At 48.7% G+C, this 20,424-nt stretch overlaps 1 protein-coding gene across 4 annotated transcripts in view; it reads right to left on the bottom strand.

Annotated features, from left to right (window-relative positions):
* Positions 1 to 4,228: 4,228 nt before the first annotated feature.
* ZSWIM8 (zinc finger SWIM-type containing 8) overlaps positions 4,229 to 20,424 on the bottom strand; it is a 138,833-nt gene continuing 122,637 nt past the window's right edge. For 3 of the 4 annotated variants that reach the window (XM_027829784.3, XM_037903658.2, XM_037903659.2), the window contains 5 exons: positions 18,396 to 18,564; positions 15,626 to 15,799; positions 8,552 to 8,671; positions 6,722 to 6,900; positions 4,229 to 5,253 (listed from right to left, as the gene is read on the bottom strand). In XM_027829784.3, the coding sequence (XP_027685585.2) occupies positions 5,050 to 5,253; positions 6,722 to 6,900; positions 8,552 to 8,671; positions 15,626 to 15,799; positions 18,396 to 18,564 (846 nt within the window). In that variant the 3' untranslated portion in view covers positions 4,229 to 5,049. The remainder of the gene's footprint in view (positions 5,254 to 6,721; positions 6,901 to 8,551; positions 8,672 to 15,625; positions 15,800 to 18,395; positions 18,565 to 20,424) is intronic. The other variant, XM_037903657.2, reaches the window with a different exon arrangement.

Below are 20,424 nucleotides of genomic sequence, written 5' to 3'. Positions count from 1 at the left end.
CAAACTAGTTCACTCATTCTTACCTCTTATGCTAGAGCCACTGCTCTGGACAAATCACATTTTATGGCTATTCATATCTAGTCTAGTTGATGGAGAAGAGTTGGTTTTAAAACAGAAACCCCCGCCGGCACATTTGTTGAAGTAGCCACCCATTCCCCAGCCAAAGCCTTCTACCCCTATGAACACAAGATCAGGTTAGACATTCCACTTGGAACTGAAGAACCAGCCTGGCCTTAGTGTGACTCTGTTAACTTGGAGCCTGACAGTGTCTCATTCCAATAATACAGAGCTTACCAAGAGACTCAGAAAGGGTTTGGTCAGAGCAGTTGCTCTAAATTAGGCGAAATGAACGGCCATAGTGGATTGGACCAAAGGCCCATCTAGCCCAATATCTTGTCTTCAGACAGCGGCCAATGCCAGGTGCCCCAGAGGGAAAACAGAGGCTAGGGCCACCATCCCTGTCCATCCTGGCTAATAATCACTGACGGACCTATCCTCCATGAATTTATCTAGTTCGAGTTCACAAATAAACTAGTTTTCCTGCACTGCTGCTCTAGACAATCGCCAGGAGCTATCACAGCCCAGTAAGCTCACGAAGTACAGACGAAGGAAATAACGCACACCCATGCCCTCTCCCAGAAGCTAGAACAAGCCTAAAATTAAAAAGCTGCAAAATGGAGCCAGAACACGCTCAACAGCTGAGAATGTATTAACCACAGCCTGAGACTGACCCAAAAGGAACTGATCAGCTATGATCAGGGTGCATGGGTTTTGGTGCAGAGAGTGGACCCCCTAAACAAACTGAGTCACTGGATTAACAATGGCTTTAGGAAAACTTTAGTAAGAGCAGCTTGCCTAAAGTATTCACCCTGAGGCTAGAGTCTCTAAACTGATTACATCCAAGACCAACCTTCCTCTTGGGAAGCTGCAGGTGACAGAAATCAGGAAGAAGCAAGCACACATTGTATTTTAAAGGGTGTGGTGTTTGCCAGCAGCTTTCCATGAGCAGATTGGGGGTGGGGCAGGGAGAGCCCTTTATTGAGCACAGCTGCCCAAAACCTATATATGTGCTGGCCATTTTTGATATAAAGGAGACCACCAGGAAATGGGGTGAACCTAAGCCATGCCTGTGCATAGCCAGGAGAGCAGTAGAGTCTGGGGAAGAGTCCATTATCTGCATTGTGTTAAGAGCCCCTCGTGTGTGACATTCCCTGCCCCACTAGATCCTATTGACTTGCCAGATTAGCACAGATTTCTTGGAGCTGCTGTTTCAAAGGGGAAATACCACCCTGCTAGCAGGAGAGACCCTAACTGCAGGGGCAACCATTTAGGGAGGGCAGGGGGGCTCTACCCTCCCCCCATGTTTTGTACCTGAGTTCAGCTCACAGCACATGCCCTAGCCCCAAGAGAGCTCTAGAGTGTGATATGTGATAAGTTCTGTGCTGCTCCCAGCTTCCACGATTGGGGGAGGGAGTTTGTTTACAGACAGAGGCAGGGTGATTAAGATAACAAAAGGCATTATTAAATTAACGCTCAGATGAGCCTGAAAGCATTGCCAGACACTCCAGTTAAAAGATAGGGTAGGAATAAATGGTAAGAATGGAGAGCAGAAAATAGTGGTGTTCCCCAGGGGTCTGTACTGAGACCGTTATAAATGATCTGGAAAAAAGGGTAATCTGAGGTGGCAAAATTTGCAGATGATATTTAAGTCCCAGACAGACTGCAAAGAGCTACAAAAGGATCTCAGAAAACTGGGTGACTGGCCAACAAAATGGCAGATGAAATTCATGTTGATAAATGCAAAGTAATGCACATTGGAAAAACATAATCCCTACTGTACATACAAAATGAGAAAGTTTAAATTAGCTGTTACCACTCAAGAAAGAGATCTTGGAGTCATTGTGGATAGTTCTCTGAAAACATCCACTCAATGTGCAGCGGGCATCAAAAGCTCACTGAATATTGGAAAGGGATAGATAATAAGACAGAAAATATATTGCCTCTATATAAATCCATGGTACGCCCACAGCTTCAATACTGCGTGCAGATGTGGTCACCCCCATCTCAAAAAAAGAGACTGGAAGAGGGCAACAAGAAATGATCAGGGGGATGGAACGGCTTCCATATGAGAAGAGATTAAAAGACAGGACTTTCAGGTGGGAAAAGAGATGACTAAGTGTGGGGCATGATAGAGGTCTATAAAATCATGGTGTAGAAAAATTGACTAAGGAAATATTATTTACTCCTTCACATAACACAAGAACTAGGGGTCATCAAATGAAATTAATAGGTAGCAGATTTAAAACAAACAAAACGAAGTATTTCGTCACAGTCACCCTCTGGAACTCTTTGCCAGGGATGTTGTGAAGGTCAAAACTATAACAGCGTTCTGATAAGTTCATGGAGGATAGGTCCATCAATGCCTATTAGCCAGGATGGGGGCAGGGATGGTGTCCCTAGCCTCTGTTTGCCAGAAGCTGGGAGTGGGTGACAGGATGGATCACTTGATGATTACCTGTTCTGCTCATTCCCTCTGGGGCACCTGGCATTGGCCACTGTCGGAAGACAGGATATTGGGCTAGGTGGCTCATTGGTTTACCCAGTATAGCCATTCAGATGTTCTTTAATAGAACCCAGATGTAGCTGTCCCCCTCCCCGGCTGTAACCCACTAGACCCCTCCAAGAGCTGAGACAGAATCCAGGAATCCTGATGGGGGGTCTCTCTCTCTCTCTCTACAGAGTCAGTAAAAAAGAAAGAATATACAACAAAATTTTACACCCAACCAGTGTCCTTTAAGTGACTTGCCGCAAGATGTCGGAACATGTTAGTATTAGAGCTGAGTGGGTCTAATATTTAATTTTCTTTCTTTTGGATAGGAATTAGATACAGGGCTCCTGTCAACTAATTGCTATGGAATCATGGTTAAAATCCCCCCAGCTCCAATCTGAAATGATGCCCCTGCCTAACTGGCCTCTCAGCAAGGACTATTATGACAAATCTGCCATTGGTCTCCAGTTGGTGGGGGTGGGGGGTGGGGGTAACGATCATATACTATGACCCACGACTGTAATGGAGCACTTCTGCCTTGGAGCACATGAATGATGAGCCCTGGAGCTTTCAGTACCCTGGCTATCCACTCAAGTACGCTGCGAGACTGGCACTGTAAAAGGTAACGGGTGGTGCTGCATAACTGACCACTGGGTTTGACTCAAGTTATCTGTAGTGCTGAAAATGGAGACAGCCAGGTGATCCAAAGAAAGGAGCAAGGGGAGGGATCAGTTGTACCTTTGTGGCCTCTAGCCAACAAGCATTACCACCGAACTTAAGCCGTTCTCATCCACTTCAAATGAGAATAAATAGCCACTGGAACAACTTACGAAGGAATGCGGTAGATTCTCCAGCACTCAAGATGGTCCCTTCTGGCTTTAAAAATCTATGACTTTATTAAAACATTCCCCGATGGCACTCGAAGCCCAAACGCAGCAAGAACCAGAGAGCGACACTCTGTCAGTACTGGCCAAGGCGAATGAAGAGCAAAATGCATAACTAGTGAAAAGTGCAGGAGATTCTTGATTTCCTTTCAGGTTTAATGATCTGAGGGGCCAGCAGTAACACATGAAAGGATATTTTTAATATGGCAGCAACTCTTAACATTTCCTTGATATAAAAAGAAATGTTTTCTCAAATGAACATTCTGTAGCATGTCCATCACAATCTCGCCCACTTATTCAGCTGAGCATCTCTTCAAACTGAGCAGAGAGGTAATATTTTTCACTACATACCATATAAAGGTTAGGTGCAGTTAAGGGAGAGTAGCTGGTACGGGACTTTGTAGACGTGACGCTCTATGTACAGTAAGAGCCACTTATTCTATCGTTCACTAATAAATTAACAAAACAGGAGCCTTGGCATTCAAGCCTTGATGAGGAAACCTGGTGGCCAGTGAATGTTAAGCAAGAACACACGGGAATCCCCACTCCTTTTACGCTCAGCCATGAGACTTGAGAAGGAACTCCCCGGCCTCCGATAGATAGGCCAGGTGCTGTCTATTGAACGGTTTGGCGAAAAGTCCTCCTCCAGCGCTGTGCCAACCTGCCATAGTTTTACTGAAAGTGGACCCCGACACCCACCTCTACCAGCCTGGATTCGCCCAAATGCGACAGCTACTTGTGAGCCTTTCAAGAGCTATCACTGATCCACCAGAGCCGAGAGAAGAGGGAATCAGTCTAAGAAAAACGAGTGTTTAATCAGGAAATGAGAAGAGACAAGGGATAAGAAATTGATTACAGGAGAGTAATACCCCAGCCAAAGGAACACGATTGTACAACTCAGAACATCGTACGGAGCCAGCAGTGCCCAGGCAGGAACACTCCTGGGAAAGAGCCCCAGCAGCTCAGCCAGGCCTCCAGGCAGCTGAGCACCGTCCCGGTGCACGACTGTCCAAGCCCCAGCCTCTCCTATCAGAAGCTGCTTCAGGCAATTGTGGAGGTGGCTGGGCAGCGAGAAGCTCCCTGCTACTCCAGTCTCAGCTTCTCTCAGCAGGTGGTGCTGTGAGGAATGGCCTGGGAGCTCTGGCTCTGCAGAGCGCGGCCCCAGCCTCCCTGACAGAAGCTGGCGTGTGAAGAGAGAGAAGCCCATACAAAAAAAGAAGTTTACACATTTATAAATGCCAAAATAAATATTTGTTTGAAGACAAACTCTCCCAGCCCTCAAACACGCGCGCACACACACTGCAAACCGCTCGTGGGACAGCCTCGGGGGCACGGGGCGAAATCAAGGATACACCGCAGGGAAACCAGCTCCACTGCTTCTCATTTCCCACCCCTTACGAAGGCCGTGGCCTGCGGGGGGTAGGAGGAAGAGCAAGTGAAGCTGAGCACTGCTATGCGGTGGCGCTGGAGAGGAATGTCACGGTATAAATACATCAGATCAGTGGTTTCCAACAAGTTAAAACTAAAATAAAAAAGACACCATAAGGAACGATGGTGTGATTGGAACTAAAGCTACCCAGGGTGGAGGTCTGCAAGTCTGTAGCGTTCTGCCTGCTGTCACGGGGAGAAGGTGGTCATTTCCAGAGAGACCCTTTGCCACAGCTCCTTGGTCTGCTTGCTGCGCTTTAGGTTCTGGAGGATATCGTTGAACTGCATCATGCCCATGGGAGTCAAGCAGAAGGCGCTTCTGGCGCTGCGGATGGCGTTCACAAAGTCATCGTAGTCAGCTGGGGTGAGGTGGATCGACCGGTGGTGGATGTACTGGGGGGACAAGGAGACAGCATTAAGGTGTCTGCTCTCTCCACCTTAACACTGGCTGTGAAGTGCTCAGCGCAGGGCTCAATTGCTCCCAAGATGAAACATCACAGGATTCTGCAATAAGGGTTACCAAGAGCAGCACCAAGACTCAGAGGCTCTGACCAGCAGGATAGCTACCACAACAGATGACAGTGCTATGCCTCACACCCCAGGGAAACCAATGGGGACACTGAATGAAAAGCCAGGTCTCCCACCTTACACTGCAACAGGCAGCTACTACAAAGTCCCTGAAGGAGAGAACCTATCAGAGTGCCGCACAGAAAATGCCGAGGGGATAAGGAAATCCCTCCCACCCAAGTCAGCTCCTCCACCAGGCCACATGCATTCTGCAGGTTACACACAAGGGCCATTTATTGTTCCATCCTCCCCAGCACGTTCATGGTGTCTGCTCCACACCTCCTTTCCGCAGCTACCAGGGCATGGGAAGCTATCCCTTTTGAGTTGCTGCAGGGTAACTCCAAGTTTTCTGCTTCAGGGGCCTGAATCAGTCACCCCACCAGTCTCTTGGCTGAGGCCCCAGTGCTGTTGGCCCAGTGCATGGGATGGTGTTCCTTTCACGTATTTTGCAAAAAAACTTCAAGCCAAGCTTCGGTAGTTCTCACACAGAGATCTGTTACACCAAACAGCCTCTAGGTGGCAGGTTAGTATATTTAACAGAGACATTAGATCAGTGTCCTCACCCCTCTGATAATTTATTCAGAGAGCAACAGGTGTGTGGATTGGTCTCCTGGCCATTTTTGCCAGGACTGCCCTGGCTTGGAGGTACAGCCCTGGTATCCCAGCTGGCCACAAACTGGGATTTGTCCTGTTTTCAATAAACCCCGGGCCACTGGCCAGTCTGCCTCCTCTACACATCTGTAAATGGGAGTGCGGGAGAAGGGGTGAAGGATAGAAAGGGGTCTGGAAACCTGAAGAAGGGGGGCTACAAATGGTAAGAGGAGACCCAAACAGAGGGAGAGTGGCAGCCAGGTTGGGCAGGAGATGTGGGGAGAAAACCTGGAGTGGGAGTGGGGAAAAGAGGATGCAAGAGTGAAAAATAAGGTAGAACTTGGAGGCAGGAAGAAGCGGGGAAGGAAGAGAACAACAAAAGGAGCAGGGTGCATGGAGCAATGGGGTAAGATGCTCCTCCACAGGGCTGGAGACAGGAGCAGGCACCTTGAGGCAAACATTCCAGCTGGCAGGTGCAGGTGGGACAGGGAGGGGAAGAATGGATATTGTGGCGTGCTTTGGAGACAGTCTCTCCGTGCTGGGAAGAGATTTCCTATGTGATGCACCAGTTCAGAAAGCTAGACAGATCAGCCCAGTCAGAGCAGCAATGGATTCCACTCCCTCCCTGCGCCAGAGCAGTGCCTGCAGCTGCAGAGAAACTAGCCTGGCAGCTTTTGGAAGCATGGGTCAGGCAGAACCCTACCTGCATGTATGCCTGCTGGCACCGCTGCACCAGCTGGTGGAAGGCTGGAGTGCGCAGGTGGTTGTGGACATGGGCAGGGTTGAGCCTTTGCAGCGCTTCCATGATGATCTCCTGCAGCACGAAAGGGCTCAGCACCCCCTTGGCTGCGCCAACGCAGAACTGATGTACATAGTTTACACCTGCACAAGAAAGGGGGGAAAAGAGCAACAGGATGTCAAGAATGGATGGATCTAGACTGTTCTCAGTGGTAGCACATGACAGAACGAGGAGTAATGGTCTCAAGTTGCAGTGGGGGAGGTTTAGGTTGGATATTAGGAAAAACTTTTTCACTAGGAGGGTGGTGAAACATTGGAATGCATTACCTAGGGAGGTGGTGGAATCTCCTTCCTTAGAAGTTTTTAAGGTCAGGCTTGACAAAGCCCTGGCTGGGATGATTTAGTTGGGGATGGGTCCTGCTTTGAGCAGGGGGTTGGACTAGATGACCTCCTGACTTCCCTTCCAAACCTGATATTCTATGATTCTAAGGAGAGAGGAGAAACCAACCCATGAGAAATCAATCAGCTCCCAAGGTGGCAGCACTGGCTCCAGTCGGAGAGACCAGCATCTGAAGCTGCACTTCCCATACGAGGCAGAGGCAGAGACCAGGAAACACAACCCCACTCCAGGGGACAAGAGTTCACACTCATAGGTATCTATCAGGGGTGAGGAGAGATGGCATTGCTCCCAACTGACATCCCTTTAAAGGAACATGAAAGGAAACTGTGCATTGGGGGGGGGATCATCCAACCACCAAGACACTTAGCCAGCAAGAGGACAGTATATTCCATTTCCATTCCCTCTGCTTTCCCTCCTGGGACACAAGGACACACAACATTAAGTCCTTCGTAAAACTGGACAATTTTGGAGTTTCCACCACTGCACTACGACCAGTGCAGCTCCACAGCGACACTAACAGTGGAAGCCCAAGTGTAGCTGGGCCTCGAGCACTGTCGTCTAGGTCTGCTCTTCCAGCTTCCGGGGGTGGCTAAGTGGGAGAATCAGAAATTTGCTGTTCAGACCAGACCAAAGAGGGCTGGGGAAATAGAACTGGAGATAAACGTGCTGTTCAGAAATCCTGATGGAACAGTGTTTTGTTGCAATCTGCCAGTTGGCAAAATCAGAATGTTTTGTGGAGATGGTCCCATTTTTGCTGAACTACCAAAGAAACCAGACAGGGTTTCCTGCCTGCCTGCATGTGGGGTTCCCAGGCTTCCATGGTCCCAGGGCTGGCGACCCAGGGCTTCCAGGGTCCACAGCTCTAGTGCAATCCACCTGCCCCTGGGCTCCATTCCCTTTCACATAGAATTTCAATTTCAAATCCTCAGTGAAATGGAATTTACCTTTCTCCACACAGTTCTCCTGGTGAGTCAGTCATTTATCATTACAGAGGGTCTCAGAGGGCATGAATACCAGGAAAGGCAGGGGTGGCACAGGGTGTCTTAGGTCTGTGGCCTGGACTGCAACCCCTAGAGGCCGTTGAAAATGCCAATAAATAACATTATTGGAGCACTGTGTCCTGTCCAACTCCATGTGCTCATGCAGCACCTTGGAATTTCATCCTTAACCTGCTACAGAATCCAAAGAGGCCACCATCGAATGGGCTGAGGGGAGCTGGGATTCTCCCAAACACCCCAGGGAACGGAGGCAGAAGTGGACCCAACCAACTCTGTCCTGGTGCAGTTGTTCAATTCTGAGGACCACTGATTCTGCCCTAGGAGATAAGAAAACAGGGCCTTCCTCCAGGGCACAGAACCCTGCATGCAAGGGCCAGAGAGCTCCCCAGCTCCTTACCTAGCTTGGCAGCTAACCCCAGAAGCCATTTCACATCCTCTGTGTAGGGTGGGCTGCGGGAGAAGTTGTTTGGATGGTCATTGTGAGCTCTCCGGCCAAGCATCTCCAGTGCCAGCATCCCTGCGGGAATGGGGCAGTCAGAGTCAAACAGCATTCCAACCAAGCAAGGAAGAGGCACCCTGGCCCCATGGAGATTCTTCCCCTATCCAGCTGACTTAGCTCTATACTGTCGCCTAGGCTGACATCAGATCCAATGAGTACATTTCCCAAACCTGAGGAACTGCTCTGTGTAAGCTTGAAAGCTTGTCTCTCTCACCAGCAGAAGTTGAGCCAATAAAAGAGATCACCTCACCCACCTTGCCTCTCCAATATCCTGGGACCGACATAGCTCCACCATCATTGCATACAGAGCAGATCCCCACTGCATACAGAGCAGCAAACAGCTCCCCAGGAGATAAAGTGCACACCTTGAAGACAGCTAACACAGGTGGAGCTGAAGGGCAGCTAGCAACCCCACACCAATCCCAGGCTGGAAATCTCTGCATAGCAAACAGCTCACTGGGGCTGCAAAGGGACTTCATTAGTGCTCTTGGCAGTTCTGGTTGCATGCAGGGCCCCAAATGTTTTGCTAGGTGAGCTGGCAGTTCGGAATCCTAGCAGCACATCCCAATAGCATTGCTATTGGTTCCCCTTTGTTCATGGACTCAGAGCTCACACAGCCAGAAGGGACAGTCTGACCTCCTGCATAACACAGGCCACAGGATTTCCCCAAACTAATTCCTGTTTGAACTAGACCATGTTTTTTAGAAAAACGTCCAATCTTGACTTAAAAATCGCCAGTGATGGAGAATCTACCACACCCCGGGGTAAGCTGTGCCAAAAGTTAATTACTCTCACTCTTAAAAATCTGTGCCTTCCTTCCAGTCTCAAATTTGTCTAGCTTCATCTTCCAGCCTTTGGTCATTACTATACTTTTGTCTGCTGGACTGACGAGCCCATTATCCAGTATTTGTTGTCCATGTAGGTACTTCTAGACATATCAGGTCACCCCTTAATTTTCTTTTCGTTAAGCTAACCAGATTGAGCACGTTTTCCAGCCTTTTAATCGTACTCGTAGCTCTGCTCTGAACCCTCTCCAGCTAACCCTTCCTGAGCTGCGGACACCAGAACTGGACACAGTGGTCCGGCAGTAACAGACAATCTAAAGCAGCACATTCAGCTGCAAGAGACAGACCATGCAGTTATGCTGCAATGCCCACACTTCCGTCATTTCAGCTTTTCCATTCTGGTCACTCCTTTTCCTAGCTGCAGCCTTCCCCATCCTCTCAGTGGCTTATCACTTAAACAGCATCCACTTCAAGCTCCTTGTCCTCACCTACAGGGATCCACCCCATTCCCCCTACTCACGCTTCAGTGCTCTCTTTTACCACTTCTACTCGGTGCCTATCATCATCCTGCCTCTGTGTCTGCAACCAGAAAACGGTTACTAACCTAGGAGATGTGTTGCACATGTCCATTCTACTTCAGGTGTGTGCGCCCAGTGCACTAGCACCAGAGATTTTTCCCTTAGCAGTACCTGTCGGGGCAGCAGGTGTACCCTCCGCTCACACTGCTCCGCAATGACATAAAGGACAGAGTTGCCCCCGACCCGAGTCCCCTCAGTTCCTTCTTACTGGACAGACTCCAATAGATAGAGCTCTGCAAATCCACAGCTATCCGCTTTATAGCGACAGATATCTGCATCCGTGGGCCATTTCTGCGGAATGCAGATCCAAATTATATGTCTAAAACCCTGTAAATCTGCGGCTATCTGCAGGTCATTTTTGCGGATAGGATACAGATACAAATTTTGTATCTGCACAGGGCTCCACCAATAGAGAGAGGAAGGAGGACAGGTTGTGGAATGGACACGTGCAACGGCTCCCGTTTTTCTTCTTCGAGTGATTCCACACGTCTATTCCACTTCAGGGGAGTCACACACCATTCAACCAGGAGGTGGGATCAAAGTCTATCTGAATAATCACTGAAGATCTACATCCAAATCTGGAACCATTTCTATAGCGTTGAGAGAAGGCACAATGAAAAGCAAGCATATGTATTGAAGACCAAGTTGCAGCTCCACCAATGTCCAGAATGGGCACTTAAGCTAGAAAGGATCCAGAGGCTGTGTGAGATCTGGTTGAATGTGCTAGAACCCAGTTCGGTGGTGCTGCACTGGGCATGTCGTAGCACAAACATATACAGGAGGAAACCCACAACGAGATTCTTTGGGATGAAACTGGAAGACCTTTCATCTTTTCTGCAATCACCATAAACAACTGTGAGGATGACCTGAACAGATTAATCGTATCCAGCTAAAACTGCAACACTCTCCTAACATCCAGTGTGTGGAGTCTCTCCTTAGGAGTATGAGGCTTAGGGAAGGAAGTTGATAAGTATATTGCCTGATTGAAGTGAAGGTGAGAAGCTACCTCGGTGAGACATTTCGGACAAGGGCAACGGTATACCTTGACCTTGTAGAAGACTGTATACGGTGAGTCAGACACAGGGTTCTCAATTCTCCTACTCTCCTTGGAGACATATTTCCGATCAAAAAGGCTACTTTCATTGACAGATGAAGTAACAAATAGGTAGCCCGTGGTTCAAAGGGTGGACCCAGGTTTAAATCCCAAGGGGGGCATCAGGTCATCTACTTGGGGATACAAATGATCCAGATCCTTCAGAAACCCAAGTGACATGGGGCTGCAAAGAAGCAAGCGATTACCAATTGGACATCAGAAAGTAGAGAGAGCTACTAGGTGCACCCTGATGGAACTAATGGCCAGAATTTGCTGTTGCAGGTATAACAAATAGTCCAGTACATGTTGTATTGGAGACTGGAACAAAGAAACACCTTTTTGCTGAGACCAGAGGGAGAATCTTTTCCCCTTCAAGAGGTAAGTGTACTTAGGAGAAGATTTTCTACTATTCCAGAGGACATTTTGCACATCCCTTGAACAGAACTCTTCCTGAGGTGTTAACCATGGAGCATCCAGTCCGTAAGGTGAAGGGCCTCCAGGTTGGGATGAAGGAGGTGACCGTGGTCCTGTGACATCAGGTCCAGGTCTGGCAGTAGTATCAGTGGAACCCTGGTAGAGAGGGTCAGCAGTGTGGAAAATCAGTGATAGCGAGGGCACGGAGGTGCTACTGAGTATAATGCAAGCATGGCTGTGTTTGGTTTTTAACAGCACCCAGGGTAGAGCTGAAACAAAGGTATGCATACATTAGATTGTCTTTCCAGGACTACAGAGAAGTGTCCATCAGAGACCCCAAACTACGACCCCCTCATGAACAAAGCTGATGTGTCGTCGAATTGCAAACAGGTTTATGTGGGGAACACCCCAGGGTTGGAAAATGTGTCGGACTCTATCTGGGTGGAGAGGCCACTCATGGTGACTGGTACATGATATTCTCAACAGGTCTGCCAGACTCTTCTGGACACCCAGAAGGCAGGTGGCTTTGAGGTGGATTGAGCTGTTGATGCAAAACTTCCAAAGCAATATTGCTTCTTGACCCAGAAGCGATGACGGAACCCCACGCTCTGTTCACACAGATCATCACTGCAGTGTTATCTGTAAGAAAAGACAGTTACCTTTCGTAAATGTTGTTCTTCGAGATATGTTGCTCATGTCCATTCCATGTTAGGTGTGCATGCTCGCCACATGCATCAGTGTCTGAAGTTTTTTCCTCAGTGGCATCCGTAGGGGACCGGCTCTGGCGCCTTATGGAGTGGCGCACGAACACTCTGGTATAAGAAGCACTGCTGGCTCCTTCCTCTCTTGGTTCCTTCTTGCCGGAACTACGACAGTGGAGAAGGAGGGCGGGTCATGGAATGGACATGAGCAACATATCTTGAAGAACAACAGTTACGAAAGGTTAGTAACTGTCTTTTCTTCTTCGAGTGCTTGCTCATGTCCATTCCATTGTAGATGACTCCCAAGCAGTATCATCGAAGGCAGGTTCGGAGTTCATGGACGTGTCAATTGCAACACAGTTCTGCCAAATCCAGTGACATCTCTGGCTTGCTGGGTGATGGCATAATGCGCTGTGAACGAGTGTACCAAAGACCACGTCATGGCCTTGCAGATGGTCTGGATAGGGACGTGTGTCAGGAAGGCAGCGGAAGATGCGTGCGCCCTAGCTGAGTGAGCCTTCACTGTCGGTGGAGGCACAGCCTGCATCAACTCGTAACAAGTACGGATGCAGGTGGTGATCCAATTTGAAATCCTCTGACAGGACACCAGAAGGCCCTTAATCCTTGTGCTATCGCAATAAAGAGCTGGGTCGATCTGCGGAAGGGCTTGGTGCGTTCCAGGTAGAACACCAGGGTGTGCCTGACATCTAGAGCGTGCAGCCGCCTCTCCTCATTGGCTGCGTGAGGCTTTGGATGTGGGACTAATCACTTAGGAAGCAGGCTAGCGTGTCGGAAAACACCAGGGTAGGAGAAACTGGCAAACTGTCCTTGATGAGAATGTCAAACTAACTGTTTGGTGTTCCCAGGCTGTCTGGATGAGTTCACGGCGAACGAAAGAGGCACAGGTGACACCCTCCTGTAACTTTTCCCTTTATTCCTTGAAGCAAACAAGCATTCAGCAGCCATGCAGGAGACTGGGATATCTCGGGAGGAAGGCACCCTCTTTAAGAGACCCTGGTGGGTCCTGTAATTGTTTGGGGGAGGTGAGGAAACACCGGATGCTACTGCCTCATGGAGCAATCAGGAGAATGCGCCCAAGGCTAGCTGAGGTAGAGCTTCCCCCAATTCCTCCAAAGGGGGAGTCACTGGGGCAGACTACCCATGTTCAGTACCAAGCTCGGTACTGGAAGCTGCTTCCTGCAGCTCTTGCCATGCAGCTTCATGACATCTGCTGGAGGATGCAGAGGAGGGAGGGTTCATAGACAATCTGGAGGCAGGGGGAAAACCCCATAGGTTCCAAGAGAGCCACTGATAAGGCCACAGAGTGGCTCCCTACTGGCCAACCAACACGGAGGTTCTGCTGGATACCTGAGGTGAAAACCTCTTGGAGGAGAATGATGGCTTACGTGATGTGGCCGCAACACATAAAACCCAATTTCTGACTCGGACAACAATCCTGAGTCATCCGACCAAGGAGGTGTGGAGCCTCTTGGTGCGAGGAGTCCGGAGAGGACAGCATCAGGGAAATCTTTCCCTGCCTGCATCTCGACAGTACTGTACGAGGGGGTACCAGAGTGTCCAGAAGTGCCTGCCATACCAGGTACTGAATTCTTGTAACCGGCAAATACATGCAAGAATCACTCAAAACCGGATGAGATGTCTCTTGAACCACCAGCATAGCTGGCACCAAGAGACTCGGCAGATGGCTTGTTGCAGCACATGCCTCAAGCATTGACAGCACTGGGAGAGCCAAAGATGACGATACCACGGAACAGCATTCCTCAGAGGTCGGTCTCAAAGGCACCCATACCAGTGCCGGAGCTGTCTGGACTGGGGAGTGCCTTGGCACCAAGCACACACACACTATCCTCCTTCCCAGCTTGTTCATTGGACTGTAGTGCTAGGGACCATGATCTCCTAGACAACATGTCCCTCAGTGCAGTCTTCAGTGCTGCTTCTTCATTACCAGAGAAGAAGTTAAGCATCGAGACTCTGCCATGACAGGAGGAGCGCTCCTACCCAAAGCAGAGGAGGTTGGTGCCTCACCACCCAAAACAGGAAGGATGAGGGTAGGTGCTGAGCTGCCTCCATACGAAGGTGTTTTAGTCCGACTTTTCAGTTCTAGACCTAAAGTCCCTGAAGATTTGGCACCTGTCCCCAGTGTGAGCTTCTCTGGAGCACAGGTCACGGACTGGCACTGGCTTCTTGCTTCCATCACAAGGTTTGAAGCCTGGGGATTGATGCATGCCCCGGGATGGGGCGTTGGTACCCCAAACAGGCAGGAACCGTAGTAAGCATTTAATACGCCAGCTTGAAAAACAAGGAAACCTACTAGTAAAAAAAAATGACACCCAATATAAACACTCAGACAGGGAGAACACTTGCAGTAGCAAGGTAGACAGCGCCGACAACCATCACAGGCGGTAAGAAGGACTTGACAGGGGTTGGGGGCAGCTTTGCCCTTTATACCATGGCGCAGCAGCATGAGGCTGTCAAGAGCGTATGCGCCACATGGACAGGTACCGCTAAAGGAAAAATCTCTGATGCTAGTGCATGGGGCATGTGCACCCCTGAAGTGGAATAGATGTGCAATCACGCGAACTCCTCCCCCTGTTACTGGCTGATGAGCATCTTCTCCTCCCTCAGAGCACTCCTGAAAAGCCACTTCTCTTCCAGGCACCCTTCCCTTCCAGCTTCTCACCCCAGATTTACCCTGGCTCTCCCTGCCCCAACCTACTGTCCTGTGTCTGTCGTCCCTGTCTTGCAGTAGACACCTTCCAGGAATGTGTTTGTAAAATTTACAGCACCATATACATTAATATGATTTGTGACCGGTCACAGGCCCTGGGGTTCCAACACCCCCAGGCCAGACAGTCCAGAGAGGGTTTCTGGGGGATTATTTAGAGTCTTGTAGCCAGTTTGCCCAGGAATGCATATGTGTGCTTGTGTGCGTGTGGCCCAGGGAGAGAGAGAACTGGAGGCATGGCCATAGCTTAAAAGCTCTGCTAGGAGCAGCAGAAACTGAATCCCAGTCTCCTGCATGGCTGCTGAACACTCATTTGCCTGCAGAGCTGTATTTCATTCATCCCCTTCATAACCTACCCAAACTCCTGAACATTCATTTGCTGGATTATTGGACTGTTTCCCCACTGCATGTCTATCTACCCTTCCCTGTCTGCATAGTTACAGTAGACTGACAGTGCTCAGCAGAGATACTGGACAGTCTGAAATTGCTTTGCCTCTACACCTCAGAATCAAAATGTGACAGTGAACAAGTCTTCCTCAGGGGATGATGGTCCCATCATCACCAGACTGGTGCAGCAGGGAATTGCCATACAGCGGTGAGAGCCTCCTGCAGCCCTCTCGAAAGGGCCATGGGAGCCACGATTGGCTGTCCTTACCAACTCGGTAGGCAGAGTGGAGGTACTGCAGACCCTGGGGGCTCACAGGCTGACTGTGCTGTTCATCCTCTGAAGGAAAGCCCCCTGTAACAAGGGAGTTGGGCTGCGAGGAAAGAGCCGTCAAGGAAGCCCCCGGAATTGCTGGGAATGTCGATCCCGCATGGACACTCCCTACTGGAGAGAAGAAACAGCAGCATTAGGACATACAATCAAGCCTAGGAAAAGGTTCTTAACTTACCACCTCCCTCATGACCCATGCACCCCTTTCTCCGCCCATGCCATCCTGCTAACTGCCCCATTTGAAAGCTGCAATCATACTGGTGGAGAACAGCAGAGACACCTTTTAAATGGACTGGAAAAAGCTGGGCTGCAAGGCAGAGTGAAAATAAGATCCATATTTTGCTTAACAAACAGGGACTGAGTCTCCTAAAGAGGGTCAGTTTGCATGCATTCCTGCCCCACTCTGCACACCATGTACTACAGACACTAGGGCTCATTAATATACACCGTCTGATTTCTTTGCAACTTGGGCTTGAGGAAAACTGAAATGACGTTTCAGACCAATGTCTGTGTGAACAGTGGGCAACTCGGGTGAACAGAGAGGGCAGCATGAGTCACAAGAGCTGCTGACTCCAGTGCCTTTACTTAAGTAACACCTCTGCTGGTGACTTGCCCAAGGAGGTGGGCCTCTGCCCAGGGTACCTCAGCTGAGTTCTCCACTGAGAACTGGCTGGGACAGTCATTCAGAAGGAACACTATTAAGAAGGGTGGAACAGTAGGTGAGGTGGGGTCCACTCCCCCTCCCTCAGCTACATCTGCAGTGTCGCTGTAGCATCGCTGTGACTCCAACAAAGCTCAGTATGGCGAGCGTCCTATTGTAGACCAGCCACTGGTGCTTTTATAGCTCTGACCATGGAGATGACAGCAGAGCTTCCACCAGAGCCAGCAGCAGTAAAGCTGCACCAATACTCAAACAACAGTGGGAAAACCTCTAAAAAAGCTCTGAGGGCAGAGAAGGAATTGAGAGGGACGTCTCCCCAAGTACACATGGTAGAATCTGGTATGTTATGTGACTTAATTTGTGCATGTACAATCTTAACATTAAGTGAGTCAATAAGGTGGACTCAGGCAAGGGATCAAAGCTGATCTGAATTTCCCCCAGAGAAGGGCATTAATAGGGAGAGTTGTGCCATGCCTCACAGCTTCAGAGTAGATGCCATTATTTCACAGCCTCCCTATATGCAACTACATCCATCTGGCTAAGCAAGTCAGCCTGGGGAGGAGTCTATATTCTCATTTCATCTCATTCACGTTTTTTTTTCAAAATATGCTCTCTGTCGCTGTGTACGTTAGTTAAGAGATGAGCACGTGTCAGATGCACACTCCCCAAGAGACAGTGTGTGTCTCATGACCAGATCTGTCTGACCTCATCACACAAGCAGACAGAAAGGTGTGGGAAACACAAATTACAAAGCTAATTGAAATTCCCTGCCAAGGCAAGCCAGAGAGACTGACCCCTACGGGTGTGCTGAGCATCACCCAGAGCTAGACACCATCACATGGGTAAGCACTTTCTGAACGGTATCCAGGCATTGGAAACAGTGTTTTAAAAACTAGAGAGTATGTAAACTGCAAGAGAATCCAAACTCATGTAAGTCACATCCTGGCAGTCAGAGAGGGGGCAGTTTGTATTCATTTACATTACCCTAGGATGAGCAAACAGCCTGCTGGCTCCAGCACATCAGGGAAGAGAACGGCAACGGCTTTGCTAAGCTGAGAGTCACAACCACTACACAGCTGAAGTCTGAAGCTGAAAGTAAAGGTGCTGGGCTGAGCAGACCTGGGGAGTTTTAAGTTCCTGAGACCTCCAAGGTTTTTCTAGTCATTTTTACATCAGTTAAAAAAAGCAGAAAGAAAAGCCCCTTTTCCCTGAGCGTCTGGATGGGAGGGAGGACAACATGTCTAGCAAATGCCCCACTGTGCTGGCTCTTCCAGAACTCTATTGGTTGGGAGCACTTACAGTAAGAACCAGCCCACTTCCAAATGCAATACTGCTCTCGTAGAAAGTGATGGTGTAATTCAGCCCAGGTCCAGCTATCTCCTGCCAGAGCCATGCCCCACAGGAGCAGGTCACTGATAGTCACACACAGCAGCTGTTCCCAACACTGCACACTGGCTGAACTCCAGCCAAACTGCAGCATTGCAGAGTCACTAAGAGACTGTCTCTGAAGTACTCCTGCTGACACAACTCTCTCCCCTAAGGACGTGCGTTTGGGGCAAGACCATTTCCAAGCTCTCACGAAGATGATGAAGGCTTTGGAAGTCTCTGTGGCAGAAGTTTTGCTGCCTCCTGCTCCAAGTACCTCTTGGAAGCTGACCTCACAGCACCATAAATGTCACACATGCCTTCCCTTACTTGAAGGACTGCAGACAGGAGGAGAGAGAAATAAAGCTCATCCAGTTATCTGGAGTCAGACTGCTAGCAGGTGTCTGCCTCAATTCAGTCTGAGGGGTCAAACTCCGGAAACTTCAACAGATCGACACTGAAGTTCCACTTGCTAGTTTACTTCTGATTGGTGCATTAGGTGTTTCCCCACCATGGACCTAACCTCCTTCTGCATGTGCATCTCTGGGCTGCGATGCACACACTGGGCACATTTCTGAACAGTGATAGTCCTGTCCCAGATGCATGGGTCCTGTCTGGGATAAAGCTGGGAAGACTATGACCCACACTTCTACACACACAGCGTCTGGGGGCCAAGATACTCACTTGCTACGTTGGAAGACAGTGACAGTCCTGTCTCAGCATGGTACGGGTGCACTGCAATCTGTGTCATGGATGGGACGGGCACACCGGGGAATGACACTGCTGTAGCTGCCAGAGATGGTGTGGTTACAGAATAGGGATACTGTGCTCCTATGAATGCTGGGTGGACACCCTAGAAAGGAAGCTGGGTATCAGTCATAGGAACATAAGAACAGCCATACTGGGTCAAACCAAAGGTCCATCTAGCCCAGCATCTTGTCTTCCGACGGTGGCCAATGCCAGATGCTTCAGGGGGAATGAACAGAACAGGGCAATTTTTAGTGATGCCCCCTTCTTCCAGTCCCAGTTTCTAGCAGTCAGAGGTTTAGGAACACCCAGAGCACGGGGTTACATCCCAGACCATCTTGGCTAGCAGCCTCTGATGGACCTATCCTCCATGAACACATCTAATTCCTTTTGGAACCCAGTTATACTTTTAGCCTTCACACCATCCCTGGCAACGAGTTCCACAGGTTGGCTGTGCGTTGCATGAAGTACTTCCTTTTGTTTTAAACCTGATGCCTATTAATTTCACTGGGTGACCCCTGGTTCTTGTGTTACATGAAGGGGTAAAAACACTTCCTTTATTCACTTTCTCCACACCAGTCATGAGTTTATAGACATCTGTCATATCCCCTCTTAGTCATCTCTTTTCTAAACTGAAAAGTCCCAGTCTTATTAAGCTCTCCTCCTATGGAAGCCGTTCCATACCCCTAATCATTTTTGTTGCCCTTTTCTGAACCTTTTCCAATTCCAATATATCTTTTTTGAGATAAGGCAACCACATCTGCACACAGTATTCAAGATGTGGGCGTACCATGGATTTATATAGAGGCAATATGATATTTTCTGTCTTATTATCTATCCCTTTCCTAATGAGTCCCAATGTTCTGTTCACTTTTTTGACTGCCGCTGCACATTGAGTGGATGTTTTCAGAGAACTATCCACAATGATTCCAAGATCTCTTTCTTGAGTGGTAACAGCTAATTTAGACCTCATCATTTTATATGTGTAGTTGGGATTATGTTTTCCAATGTGCATTACTTTGCATTTATCAACATTGAATTTTGTCTGCCATTTTGTTGCCCAGTCACCCAGTTTTGAGAGATCCTTTTGTAGCCCTTTGCAGTCTGTCTGGGACTTAACTATCTTGAGTAGTTTTGTATCATCTGCAAATTTTGCCACCTCACTGTTTACCCCTTCTTCCAGATCATTTCTGAATATGTTAAATAGGACTGGGCCTTGTACAGACCCCTGGGGAACACCACTATTTACCTCTCTCCATTCTGAAAACTGACCATTTATTCGTATCCTTTGTTTCCTATCTTTTAACCAGTTACCAATCCATGAGAGAACCTTCCCTTTTATCCCATGACTGCTTACTTTGCTTAAGAGCCTTTGGTGAGGGACCTTGTCAAAGGCTTTCTGAAAATCTAAATACACTATATCCACTGGATCCCACTTGTCCACATGCTTGTTGACCCCCTCAAAGAATTCTAGTAGATTGTTGAGGCATGATTTCCCTTTACAAAAACCATGTTGACTCATCCCCAACAAATTATGTTCATCTGTGTCTGACAATGTTGTTCTTTACAATAGTTTCAACCAATTTGCCCAGTACTGAAGTCAGGCTTACTGGCCTGTAATTGCCGGGGTCAGCTCTGGAGCCCTTTTTAAAAATTGGCATCACACTAGCTAGCCTCCAGTCATTTGGTACAGAAGCTGATTTAAATGATAGGTTACAGACTACAGTTAGTAGTTCTGCAATTTCACATTAGAGTTCCTTCAGAACTCTTGGGTGAATACCATCTGGTCCTGGTGACTTATTACTGTTTAGTTTATCAATTTGCCCCAAAACCTCCTCTAACGGCACCTCAATCTGGGACAGTTCCTCAGATCTGTCACCTAAAAACAATGGCTCAGATTTGGGAATCTCCCTCTCATCCTCAGCTATGAAGACCAATGCAAAGAATTCATTTCATTTCTCCGCAA

This window comes from Chelonia mydas, chromosome 7, assembly GCF_015237465.2.
Source record: "Chelonia mydas isolate rCheMyd1 chromosome 7, rCheMyd1.pri.v2, whole genome shotgun sequence".
NCBI lineage: Eukaryota > Metazoa > Chordata > Testudines > Cheloniidae > Chelonia > Chelonia mydas.
This window is presented reverse-complemented; position numbering and strand designations above follow the sequence as displayed.